The sequence below is a fragment of the Phragmites australis genome, chromosome 20 (assembly GCF_958298935.1).
Source record: "Phragmites australis chromosome 20, lpPhrAust1.1, whole genome shotgun sequence".
Lineage (NCBI taxonomy): Eukaryota > Viridiplantae > Streptophyta > Magnoliopsida > Poales > Poaceae > Phragmites > Phragmites australis.
In genome coordinates, this window is record NC_084940.1 from 8,246,313 (window position 1) to 8,260,073 (window position 13,761).

The 13,761-nt window shown below is 39.9% G+C and overlaps 1 protein-coding gene and 1 long non-coding RNA gene across 2 annotated transcripts; one reads left to right on the plus strand and one right to left on the minus strand.

Annotated features, from left to right (window-relative positions):
* Window positions 1–813: 813 nt before the first annotated feature.
* Window positions 814–6,671, minus strand: LOC133901906 (uncharacterized). Its single transcript, XR_009906791.1, has 3 exons — window positions 5,619–6,671; window positions 1,267–1,389; window positions 814–1,184 (listed from the first exon to the last, which is right to left on the minus strand). It is a non-coding gene; the product is annotated as an uncharacterized LOC133901906 (long non-coding RNA).
* Window positions 3,207–11,880, plus strand: LOC133901904 (glutamate receptor 2.1-like). The gene is made up of 5 exons (XM_062343440.1): window positions 3,207–3,673; window positions 6,555–7,894; window positions 8,496–8,799; window positions 9,935–10,341; window positions 11,342–11,880. Exons 1-5 carry the CDS (start codon window positions 3,325–3,327, stop codon window positions 11,822–11,824), a joined length of 2,883 nt encoding a protein of 960 aa, XP_062199424.1. The 5' UTR covers window positions 3,207–3,324; the 3' UTR covers window positions 11,825–11,880.
* The last annotated feature ends 1,881 nt before the right edge of the window (window positions 11,881–13,761 follow it).

Genomic DNA, 13,761 nt, shown 5'->3' on the forward strand with positions numbered 1-13,761 from the left:
GCTTCCGACCTTTATACCACCCGGACGTCGAGAATATATATAACCATTTTATAAATGTGAACATCTGTCCCAAACATATGACTCGAACACAGGTGGGCACATTCTACCACAAAGATTACCGCATGCTATGGCATAGCCTGATTTTTGTGGTGGCCTAAGGGGCATTGATGATGTAATAGCAGTAAATACTGTGTTGTAAACGCTTCTGGTCCGTTGCAATGCAATCTAGACTGGGGGTTGTCCCTAAAACTCTAAAAACATTCCAAGTCATTTCATATACTTCTAGATTTCACTTGACCTCACTAGGGCTTCTATTTTCTATTCTTAGAGCATTTCCTAGTATATCATCTGGGCTTTGTTTGATATTGCAATGGCTTTTCAAAATCATTTCTTTATTTATAGATCCGAATGTGAGTTAGTTAGAGCATCTTTTTAGGATCCATAACAGCAAAATCTTAATAAGATTAGTGAAGATTCTCGTAACAAACTAAATTCCACAACACAACACAGCACAGCACAGTAACCGCAAACTGACCTACACTCCAAACCTCCATGTGGTCTGGGATCACTCCAAACCTTTCTTTGCCATGTTTCAGGAAGTGAAGCATGAATCGCAATTATCTTTCTTTATGGAGGTTTTTATGATAACAGTGTGAGTTATGGAAGCATTGAAATGGGCAAATCTTTTGGCACAAGTCGCCTTCGTTTGTTAGATGGAAGACCTGTTTTAAAGATACTACAGTGTTACATATGTACAGAATGAGCACTGTTATGAGTCTAGCAATCTCCTCCTAGATCGATGTCCTCTCCTACCCCCCCCCCCCCCCCAACTTCCTTTGGCTGCCTCCTGTACAATTAGCTGTTGTTCCCCTGTACAGTCTGTTTGTGTTTTTCTATTATGCTTTAATATATTATCACAGTAGGATTTCCCTGCTGTACAGTTAAAAAAAACTGGCCCGCACTTTCTTTACTTGTTTCTTTTTACCACTATTGTTAAATAACCATCAGTGAAGACTTAAGAGCGCAAAAGAACCATTTCGCCTCGGCTTCCCCAGCTCGCCTCTTCCACATCACCACTCTTCAATTGGTGTTGCACATGAGTACATGACACCTGAGATCAGTTCTGATGCACATAAGAACCAAGGCTGGGCGACCGGCGTCAGGTGGCGAGTTCCAATAGATGGCTACAGTGTCAGATCACTTCTTAAACAAGAGATCAGAATTCATCTCAGAATAAGACAAAACAATTAGCAAGCATAAACCTACGCTGAGATCAGGTTATGGGATAAGAGTTGATTCTTTTGTAACAGGGTCAATTATCTGACTGGGTACTTCATGATGGGAAGAAGACATTTGACTTTCTCACCATTGCTTGCCTCGAAATTGCACCTTGCATAACAAGAGAGAGAGAGTTCATACTGGTGAGATCAGGTTGCAGGACGACTTATTCCAAGTGAAAGAGAAATACTATGCTGAGAGAAACAATAAAACAATATCAATTATCAATTCAGTAAAAAGAACAATATCATTGAGCCAACCATTACTGCATACAAGCGTTTAACTATCACACTTGCCAACAGAACAGGCGTGGAGCACAAGTGATTGACTTTGAGGAAAACCTTTCGACAGTGATAACTTGTGCATTGCCTTCCGAAAAATGGAGCAAATGAATTTCAATTAGCTACAGTTGGTTGGTTGGTTTTTTCATTAGTTGTCATTTAATTAATTTAGTAAGAGAAGACTAACCAATACATGGTCCAAAAACGACAACTTTGCAACCAAGAAAAAAAGTAAAAGTTGGCCAAATTGACGACAACGAACTCTTGAATGTCGAGCTTCTCATTAGTTTTCAGTTTAAGTGGTAAACTGAAAATAGATGGATCTTTATGGCAATTTTGGAAGGACAAAGAAGTAGTTTGGGGGCAAATTGGACATTCAACAATTGTTGACCAGATATTAGGGATGCAAGTTTTGTATTTTTTGGGTCATTAGGTCAACCCAAGACTCAAAATAATAAATTAAAGATTCACCCTCACCTAACTAAGCTAAGAAAAAAATGAATTAAGTGGTGACCTAGAACTACCCATTAGGTACCTACTTGCATCCCTACTAGACAGGGATAGCAAAAGAGAACACCATGCTAACCGAAGTGTAGCAGCGAGAAAGTTGTATTTTCCAGGTGTTAGAATTGTAGAAGGTAGAACAGAGCCCAAATCAGTGATGAAAAGAACTTTTGTTAAAAATATTGTAGTAAATGCTTATGCAAGTTCCCAAATGGGTTTGGTATAATCTGTTAATTTGTAAAGCTACAAACTTGTGTCAACAATCATGCTATTCCAGTTTGCTGTTGATGTGTTACGCTGCACTTGATTGTGGAATCTAGGCAGTTATGGCATCTAGACTATAATAAGTCAACTTCTGCTATAACAACTCCACAAAAATGCTCAGAGCTAATTTTGAAAAGCTACCACAACGCCAAAGGAACCCAAACTAGATCAAACTAAGAAGGCCGACAACGCAGTGAGTGCTTCAATAATAAATCCATTGTCAACTGGGGAACTGCAATCATCAGATGGAGATTGGGAAAAATAAAATCTAGAATGACCAAAACAGTTCATCTGAGAGCATGGGAGGATACTGTGGGTTTGGATGATTATAAACAAGTACAATTCTCTGGATACCTCACACCAGCATTTTACATTTTCACTTGCAACAATAGATTACTAATCAAAACAAGTTATGTCCCTTCCTCAAATGTAACACGCACATTTGCTTAGAACAAGTCACATTGTCAAAATCATTTGATTTTTGAACCTTCCTCAAATGTCAACACGCGCATTTGCTTAGAACAAGTCACATTGTCAAAATCATTTGATTTTTGAACTACGCCAATCCTGGGTAAATGCCCAACAATCTGATCTTAAATGAACAACAGAAATAGTGTGGATGGATATCAGTTCCTTCTGGGAAATAAGCCATTGTGTGAACGAATTTAAATAAACCATAGCTATCACTCTCAGGTATCTAGTTAAAGATTTCATGAAAGGAACTACTTATTCGTACTCAAGTACTAGGATGGTAGCTCCTCGCGGAAGTAGAGACAAATGTTATAGAACTCACTGCAACATATCTTGGGTATACATACCCAATACTAGTGTATTAAGTTGATTGGCCGCTCAACATTATTTGACTTTCGGGCAACCAGAACGATTCATCTGCACTAAAATATGAATGAATGCATGCATCCAAGTTTGGTCATGTTAAATTAATGTTTCCTAGAATGCCTCAAGCAACTAGCCTTATAAGTTTGGTCATGTTAAATTAATGTTTCCTAGAATGCCTCAAGCAACTAGCCTTATAAGAGTGCCTATAAGGGCAAAACACTTCACAGACATAGACTTTGCAACACTGGTAATGGAGAGAGCAACTCAAACCATCCTATTCCTAATACTCTTCGCCCATTCTGGTGCAGCTCAAAATGCTACCGAAACTGGAGGAGATGAATTCCCTGTCGGAGTGATCCTGGACTTGGGTACACTGGTGGGAAAAATAGCACAGACCAGCATTCAAATGGCCCTGGAAGATTTCTATGCAGTTCACGAAAACTACAGCACGAAGCTAGTGCTTCACATCAGGGACTCCAATAGCAATAACGTCCAAGCTGCATCAGCAGGTAATTACTCTGCTGTGTGTCATGGAAGTCATAGGACTGTATATGCTACTCCCTCCGTTGCTAGATACATGTTTTGTTTTTTTCTTAGTTCTTATGGTTTTCAAGATTAAAAAAAAAAACTTATTTATTTTTGCAAGTTCAAGACACAACTTGAATAACTGATTTCATCATAAAATGTTGGCTAGTGTCACTTAACCCCAGGTTTAATGGTTATAGGATTTCATAATACAAGATCATAACAAAATTTTCCCTTGCATCTGACCGTCCTGGTGGCCTCTAGTGAGTCTCTGTCTCTCTGAGTGGATCCATGGTAGAGCTCCCCTCTACCAATCCACTCTGTCCGGTGGCCTCTGGCAAGCTGTGATTTGGTTACAGGGTGATAAGGACTCACCTTCTCAAGTTGTACCTGTGCTTCACTGTTGGCCTGAGCTTGAGCAACCTGTTAGGGGCCGTCGTGATCACCTCTGGTAATCAAGGCAGAGAGCAAAACAGAGGGGGGGAGAGAGAGAGAGAATAGCCGAGAGGGCAGGGAGAGAGAGGAGGAAGGGAAACTGATATATTGATTGATCTGTTTGGCCTGTGGCTAACCCTTATATATAGCCGGCTAAGAGTATCCCAGCCGGCCTACAAGACTCCTATTCAAACCTTTTATCTCTAACTTTATCTCTAATTTAAATCTAACTCTATCTCTTAAAACTTATCTCTAATTCTCTCTTGATTCAAACCAACCTATTATATCTTATCTCTCTAGCCGAACTGAATCTAATGGCCAAACCGACTGGATTACAAACTGACTGGACCTAAACCGATTATGGTTACCTTGTTGCGCCACTAGCCAACTTTGTTGCGCCGGCTATAGTGCTTGCCAGTCAAAACATCACTCCCCCCCTCGGAAAACAACTTGTCCTCGAGCTGAACCGTTGGGTATGCCTTCTTGAAATCTTCCATTAGCTCCCAAGTAGCATCCGTGATCTCCATTCCTTCCCATCGAACAAGGACGTGCCAAATGCCACAACATAGGATTGCGCGAAGCACCTGAGCGGGGACTGGAATGGCGTGACCACTCTCCAAGGGTGGCAGCGCTGGTGGAGCATCTGGGGGCGTGCCATGATAGCGCTTGAGGAGGCTCACATGGAACACACCATGGAGGCGGGCGCCTGCTGGCAGATGGAGGTGATATGCCACTGAACCTACCCGCATAGCCACCTGGAATGGCCCGACGAAGCGAAGACCAAGCTTGCTTGAAGGGTATGCGGACAGGGACTGCACCTGACAATGAAGAAGATGGAGCCGACCCAGTCGCCCACCTCGAACACCACCTCGCGATGCTGCGCATCATAGTACTTCTTGTCGTACTGCTGCACCTGAAGAAGACGTTCTCAGACAACCACCGAGAATTTGTCACGTTCGCAAATCATGTCGTCAACAACCGCTACCCTTGCTTCACCCTGCGTCCATCGGAGAAGCGTCGGTGGACCTAAACCGACTGGATTACAAACTGACTGGACCTAAACCAATTCTGGTTCCCTTATTGCGCCACTAGCCACTTTTGTTGTGCCGGCTATAGTGCTTGCAAGTCATAACACAGGGGGTTTTGTGAGACCTTATGACCATAAAACCTCAGTTGTGTGCCACTAGCTGAAAACCTAGAGTTTTGTAACTGACCATAAAACATGGGGCTTTCTAAAGATAAAAATTGGTTGCCATAAAACTAAGACCATAATTCCCCTACCTCATTTACGCATGCTGCATTTTACAAGACTTTTGTTCATTGGTCACTGGAATAAAGGGTGTTTTAGGAGACAAAAAAAAATCAATGAGGTACAAACATAAAAATTAAACTGGGATGTGCTTTTTCTGAACACATGTTGTTATTTCTAAGTCTAAAACATCAAATAAAAACGAAAGAGAGGAGAATTTCTTGGTGAGTAGCCAGCAAACTAACCTTTGCGACATAATTACCCAGAGGCTCAGCTGGAGCAACTAAAGAAGCTTCATAACTGGCGTACAGTTACTTGATACAACAATCTCACTTCTTCTCAAGAAAAGAACTAGCGCATTGAGATTGAAGACTTCTGTGCTCATATCTGTACTTTCACAAACAGCATCTTAACAATTCAAAGATCTGATGTGTAAAATGGATTCTTGCTCTTTGGTGTGACAAAACCTTTTACTCTTATGGCTGTGAAGAGCTATTCGCCACTCAATGCCTGATGGATGGCCCTGTGAAAGAATTTCTAGTCATAGGAATCATCCTGCGCCTCACAAAATGTCAGGACGATTTTATCCTAGCTATTCAGGTATTGGATAACTGTCAGTACAAAGTTTGCTTCCAATTGAAAAACCCAAATGTGAACATGACAGAATCCTCCAAATGGATCAATCAAAGTATACCAGTGATAGTAGGTTTGAAACAAACCATGGAGTCAATCATTCCCACAATATAATATGATAACAAAAACATGGCATATACGTAATGTAAGGTGTGAAAAAAGTTTGTGAGATACAAATTTTAGGAATATTAGTTTAAGATGAAAAAACTTGGATGCTTCATGCATTCAGTCATCCATGGTAGAGCTCCCCTCTGTCATCCTATTATGTCTGGTGACCTCCATTCAACTGGTACTGTGGTACGTGCTTGGTACAGACTTTAAATTTTGTAGCTACATCTACAATCACCCGCAATCCTGTTTGGCACAAGTTTACTAGCCCTATTTACTAGATGGTGCTCTAGAAAGTAAAAAACATATATAAATCAGCAAAAAACTATTTCGCTGATATTCTTCATTTCTAATTTCTGAATACAGGAAGATTTCCTGTAGCATAAAATGTCCTGCATGCAACAACTTTCACTAAGTTTGTCTTCCTGTGCAACTTACAGCTCTTGACCTGATGGATAGTCATAATGTGCAAGTTATCATAGGCCCGCAAAAATCTTCACAAGTTTCATTTGTATCAGACCTCGGAAATAAGACTAAGGTCCCGGTCATCTCCTTCACAGCAACAAGTCCATCTCTGTTCTCTGGTAGCCTTCCATATTTTGTTCGTGCAACATTGAATGACTCTGCACAAGTGAATAGCATTGCCTCCCTAATTAAAGCCTATGGGTGGAGACAAGTTGTGCCTATTTACGAAGACACAGACTATGGTAGAGGTATCATACCACATCTCATTGACGCCCTCCAAGAAATCGATGCCCGTGTTCCCTATCGAAGTGTGATCCCTCTGTCAGCAGCCAGTGAACAAATTACCCAAGAACTATATAAGTTGATGACAATGCAAACAAGGGTCTTTCTTGTACACATGTCATCTGCTTTAGCCTCAGCACTCTTCACAAAGGCGAAAGAGGTTGGTATGATGAACAAAGGATTTGTGTGGGTCGTGACAAATGGAATAACCAATATCATAGACTCGCTGAATCCTTCAGTTGTGGAAGCAATGAATGGTGCCTTGGGGATCAAGTTTTATGCTCCTAAATCAGAAGAACTCGACAACTTCACCACGAGATGGAACAGAAGATTCCAAATAGATAATCCAAATGACCCACCATTGAAACTAAGCATATTTGGACTGTGGGGCTACGATACTATATGGGCAGTAGCACAAGCAGTTGAAAAGGTTGGGTTTAACAACAGTACATCATTCCAAAAACCAGCAGTCCCCAGAACTTCAGCCAGCTTGGATATCTTGGAAACTTCTCCATACGGACCAGAACTCCTAAAGACCATCTTGCAAAATAAATTTAGAGGTTTGAGTGGATACTTTGATCTTTCAGAAAGGCAGCTGCAAGTCTCCACATTTCAAATAATAAATGTTGTTGGTAAAGAATGGAGAGAGATTGGATTTTGGACAGCTGAAAATGGTATTTCCAGGCAATTAAACTATGGCAAATCCGTGACACGGTATTCAGGGCCAGTTACTGATCTAAACAGTGTGATTTGGCCAGGAAAATCAACAGAGATACCAAGAGGGTGGGAAATTCCTGTAAGTGGGAATAAGCTTCAAGTTGGAGTGCACAGAAGTATGTACACACAATTTATGACAAACGAAAAGAATCCTATCACAGGGGCAATTAAAGCAAGTGGCTTTTCAATTGATGTATTTGAAGAGGCAGTAAAAAGACTTCCCTATGCATTACCTTATGAATATGTAGCATTTGACGATACCAATGACACAGGGCGTGCAGGGTATAATGATTTTGTGTACCAAGTTTATCTCCAGGTAATAAGACCATAGGGTTTCAGCATTCAGCTTCCAGTTTGTAAATAAACTGCAATTTATATGCATACATGCTTGAAGAGCTCCAATATTTACTACTTCATATTAGTTTTAGCGTAATCACGTTAAAACAACTCACCACTTTATAAGCATGACACTCCTACTGAGCATTGCAATTGGGAGACGATATGTAGGCAGGGCGTGTAAATTATATTTCTCCATATTTTATTCTGTACAACGACCACCATCATGCTTCACTATTGTTCCGGTAATTGTACTCTTAAGCATTATTTCATTGCAGAAAAAACTGCATTAACATGTCATATGTTGCTTAAATATAATTCTTTTTTGGCATGGAAAAATATAAATATAATTCTATTACATTGATTGCAAAAACACTTTCATGGTCCCAAAAAGAATTTAGATCAATCAAAAGTCTTGTGCCACAGTGCCACTCATGATACAAGAGAAGAGCATACAGCATAACTAGGTGTTCTTCTCTGTTTATCTATTCACGTCCTTACACATAGTTACACTGCTCCAGCATTCCTAGGTAACAGAGGATAGCTTTTTCTTGCCTAACCTCGCTTTGATGCTGTTTCAGAAATATGATATAGCAATTGGGGACATAACAATCAGTTTTAATAGAACTTCCTATGTCGACTTCACTCTACCATACACAGAATCGGGAGTGGCAATGGTTGTTCCATTAAGAAATTCCAACAATAGAAACGCACTGGTCTTCTTGCAGCCACTATCACGTGATCTGTGGTTCAAAAGCATAATTTTATTTATCTACACAGGAGTTGTTGTGTGGTTATTGGAGTTTCTAGGCAACAAGACAAATGTTCGTCGACTGACTGTCGGCAAGCCTGGGATTATGATCTTCTTTTCTCTATTTGGAGACAGTTGAGTACAATTATTAAGATATCTCTATTCATTTTCTGAGAAAAAAGGAAGACTTTGCATAAAAAATGACATGGAACATCAAACTGAACAATCCGCATGGAAAATTGTTTTGTAATCTTCGTGCAGCCAAGCAAACTACATAGATGTCAGGAAACACAGATGCACCTGGTTGTTTAGTATCCACATATTTTATGTTTTAGACGAGCATACAACCAATATAGGGAACAAAGTTTGGGTACATGCTCTGCAATCTAACATACTTAAACTTAAAAAATATGCAAGAACATGCATAGTTTCCCACGATGTGTAGAGAGAACTTAGAGAATCAGATTTGATCCAGCAGTTGGACCTAGCTAGGAGTCTATAAAACAATGGGCAAGGAGCTATATTAGTTGGAAGAAACCAAGCAAGCTGGTTCGGTTGCAATAGTGGATCTGCTCAGATCCAAGCTTGAGACGACTGGTTAGCTGCTCAGAATATTTCTTCTTGTGGATTTTAGAACATCTCAATTTCCATTGTGTCTTACAAAGAAAATCTACATCCAACACTAGTTTCCACCCACTAAAGGTTGAACATTTTATTAAGATAATGGAATAAGAAATTATCCCAGCCTCTACATCCGTAGATGCACACAGTCATACTAAACGTTGAACATGACAAGTAACCATCACTGATGTGATGATTTTTTGTCAACTAGTATGGAAGGGAAGAGGCGCGACAATTACACAACAGAATGGAAAAATCGGCAGCCATGCAAGCCACTGAATGAGAGCATAAGGGTCTAGGTTGAAGGGAAGGGAAGCTAATTGTTTTATTTCCTCAAAGCTTTGTTTGGAAAAAGAAAATATTACATAGAGTATTCTATAAGATGGAACAAACGGTTCCTCGTTTGCCCCGAAGCAATCAGCATTTTCTTCCCTTAACATTGCAGTTTGTTTGCTGAGAAATTCATTGCAATATTTCATTTTTTTCAATTTTTTTTCATTTCAAGAAACACTTCGACATACGAAACTAACAATACTAAGTACACCATCCAGAAATACTACAGATGAAATTTGATTTATATTCTGTAGTTCCTGGATTTTCACTTGAGATCACTGAAAATTAATTAGAACTCTTTGTCAAAATTTTCAGCGGACGGAGTGGAACGCTTCCTATCTCGGACTGTTTTGATTGTATGGGTATTTTGCTTCCTTCTCCTTGGGTCATCTTACACTGCGAACTTGACAACAATGATGACTATACAGCAGTTTAATTCGAATGTAACTGATATTCATGTGCTCCGGAAAAGCGGGGAATATGTAGGATACCGTAATGGAAGCTACGTTGGGAATCTATTGAAAACACTTGGTTTTAGTAAGTCAAAGATCAAGTCCTATAATTCCACAGATGAACTCAAAATTGCACTCTCCATGGGAAGCAAAAATGGTGGTATTGCTGCCTATGTGCATGAAGTCCCGTACATCAAATTATTTCTTGCGGAGAACAGCCAGGCGTACACTATGGTTGGACCATTTTACAGGACAGCGGGATTTGGATTTGTAAGTAACACTGACCACCTGGAAGCATTAACTGTTGGGAAAGCTTTATCACTTTTATTGATTGCTTTTGTAACTAAAAGGTTATAATTGACAATTAGTCATCAGTTCATCACTCATTAATAGCCCTCAGTCACAAATAAGTGTCGTTTTGGGTTGCATGCAGTCAACATTTTTAAACTTTGGCTACAAATTAATCTTTATGTATTGAGTTTGGATATTTGAAAATGATACGAGTAGATTTATCTCAAAAAGTAGTTTTATAATTGTATAACTTTGCTATATTCTATAAACACATTACACCAAAAAGTAGTAGTCAAAGATATATTTTGGGGACCGTGTCAATGCCCAAAACAATACTTATTTGTGACTGGAGGGAGTAATACTTTTCTCTGCTGCTAGAATACATTTCCAGTTCAATTCAGGTTTGTTTTCACTTTTCAGTGCGTATTTGCGATGCAAATTATCTTAGTACTTTCATATAGCTAACATAAAAGGCTACATATTCTCTAAGGGATGCTAATAGGCAATGACCAAACTCATAAGTTAGCAAAATCAAAATTAGGAAGGTTGCTTAAACTGCCAAATTTTAAGAAGACAGATCAGAAATGAAACTAAGAAGAAACAAGGACAATGAAGCTAAAGATTCAGCTTACTTGTACAGAGGGACTTAACCAATTAATGATAAATGATGACTTTTGGCTGCCGACCTTTACTCCCACAAATGCTATATTCTGATATAGAAGGATAAATAATAGTTTGTCATGTTAATAAACTATCTAATTATGCAAGTTCATTTGTGCACACCTGAATGGGCTGTTAAATAGTTGGACTTACCACTTTGGTTTTCTTGGATCCTACCAAATCATATGTATGCCACATCGATTGAATTTCACCTTGCTTTGCATCAGGGCATTAAAAGCTCTACAGTACTCTAACAAAGGAAATACTCTCGATTCCAGGCATCTAACAAAATATCGACATTTCTCGCATTCTCGCACAGGCATTACCAAAAGGATCTCCTCTACTTGGAGACATATCAAAGGCAATCCTCGACATAGTAGAGGGGGACACTATCATTCAAATAGGGAAAAAATGGATGGGTGGATATCAAGACAAGCACAACAACGAACGCCTTCCGTCCATTCCAGATCAACTCACCACTGATAGGTTTCAGGTGCCGTTCATGTTTACTGCAGCTGTCTCAACTTCTTCCCTTTTGATAGCTGTGATCACTTATTTGTACGAAAAGAAGAAAGAGCGAATGACTAACATGCAAGGTAACCAAAATGGAGATGGAGTAGAAGGAAACGACAAAACACAAGACGGAAACGAAAGAGGCAGAGTTCAAGGGCATGACCAGCTTGAAGCAGGCAGAGATCAAAATGACCAGCAACAAGAAGAAACTGGTTCAGCTGTCATTTATAGGAATGAAAAAACTCTTAGCTCAAGAGTGGTGCATATCTCAAGTTCAGCCCGTTACTAGCTCAGCTGAGCTGCATTCCTTCGCGATGCAATATGAAGGAAGCTCAAACAAAAATATTACATGGTAAAGGTTGGTTTGGAACTTCGGATTGGCTCAACATGCAAGGGCCATCTATGTTTGTGGTCTATAAATAATAATGTACTACGAAACTGAGGGTTCCAGTTTGTCAGTATCAGTGCTCAATCCCATAACTTTTTTGTGCTAAATTTGCTCACAGGACCTTAAGTTTAAACAATGGAAAACGGAACATATCGCATGTCATCGTCCCCTTCTCCGCACCACGAACATACACATCTTTGAGCCCAGGTTTATGCAGGTATTTTAACAAACACCTATCCTGCATTAGGCCCTCAGGCCTCCACATGCCAAAACCCACGGTCAATATCAGTTCAACCACGCGATGATCCACGAGGAGTCAGATAGTCCCGCCACTCGCGCAGAGCAACCGGCAACTTGGAAGAACAGCAAGAACAAAAGGACACCCCCAAACAATCATAAAGGGGAATCGCAAAGTTTTTAGTCTGCTTACCCACAAGTTCCGAATTCTTCCGAACTCGGTAAGCCTCGTACCTTTCCGCCGCGCGCTGCCGGCGTAGTAACCCGATGAGTCCTCCCTCCCGCGCCATCGCGGTGGCGCCGGCGTAGTAACTCTTAAATATGTCGCCGGCGGCGTAGTAACTCTTAAATATGTCGCCGGCGGCAGGTGCAGACATTGAAGGTACATGAGGAAATAATGGAAGCGCCCAAAATAAATCTCAGCCCGGCCCATCATACCCAGCCCAGAGGCCACGTTTCTTTCGCCACTCCTCAATCCTCTATGGCCCATCCCATTCCTTCGTCCGGGGCCCGAAAAGATGGCAAGCACGTTATGAGGGCTTCCGGGCCCGTGCAGTGAGCTCCGTCCCAGACGATTTCTAGCCCGACCCATGCTCCCTCTACAATATCATGGGGCCCATGGCCTAAAACTCTTCCAGCTCCGTGCGCTCAATTTTGGAGCTTTTTTATTCTTATTTTTTTAATATAAATAATTAAATAAATATACTGGATGAAAATATTTATAAGAATAGATGCTCTCTTATAGAGCGGTTAGACGGGTGGTAAGCAGTGCACCCTTATCGCTCATCAGAGGGCGGTTAGCCCATGGGTGAAGTACTCGACCGGAGTACTGTTTATTATCAATTTTTTCGTCATACTTTGTCTATACAAAACAATGATCTTATGTTGCTTCAAAAATTCTAATTTTTTTTATTTTATAATCCATTTGCAACCCATTTTAATTGAATTTATTCAAAAATACTATGTAGAATTTAAACTAAAATTCTCCAAGAAAGTCTACTTTATAACTTCAAACAATTGTTAGGGACTAAAATAAATTTTTAAGAATTTGAAAAAATTCACTAATATTCTTCTTATGTGATGAAATAATTTCTAAAATTATATGTAGGTCTAGGTTATATGATGAAAAAGTGAGTTACTTTATAATACTCTATTTATATGCATTTTTATCATTTCATATGATATTCTTCTTTTAATTCAATTTTATCTAGAAACGTAGCGGTGCCGTTGGCTGCTATAAAGAATATTTAGCAAATCTTCCTTGAGCTTAAATTCTGTCTCAAAATAAGAAAGAAAAATATCGAATTCAAACATATAGACCCCTTAACTGCGCCGGGAGTACTGTTTACATCAAAACCATTCGTATTAGTAACCCTACCACTAGTATGCGTGCAAACAAAATACGACGTTACATAACATGCTACAATTTATTCAATTACAAACAACATGGTCATGGCACACGAACAAAGGATCAATGTTTAAACCCCATGACACACGGATGAAAGATCAATGTTTGAATACTGGAAGAATCTCCTTCCATAGGTTTCGAGCTCATAGGATGTCTTCATTTCGCATGCAGTACCACACTTGCATAATGGCGA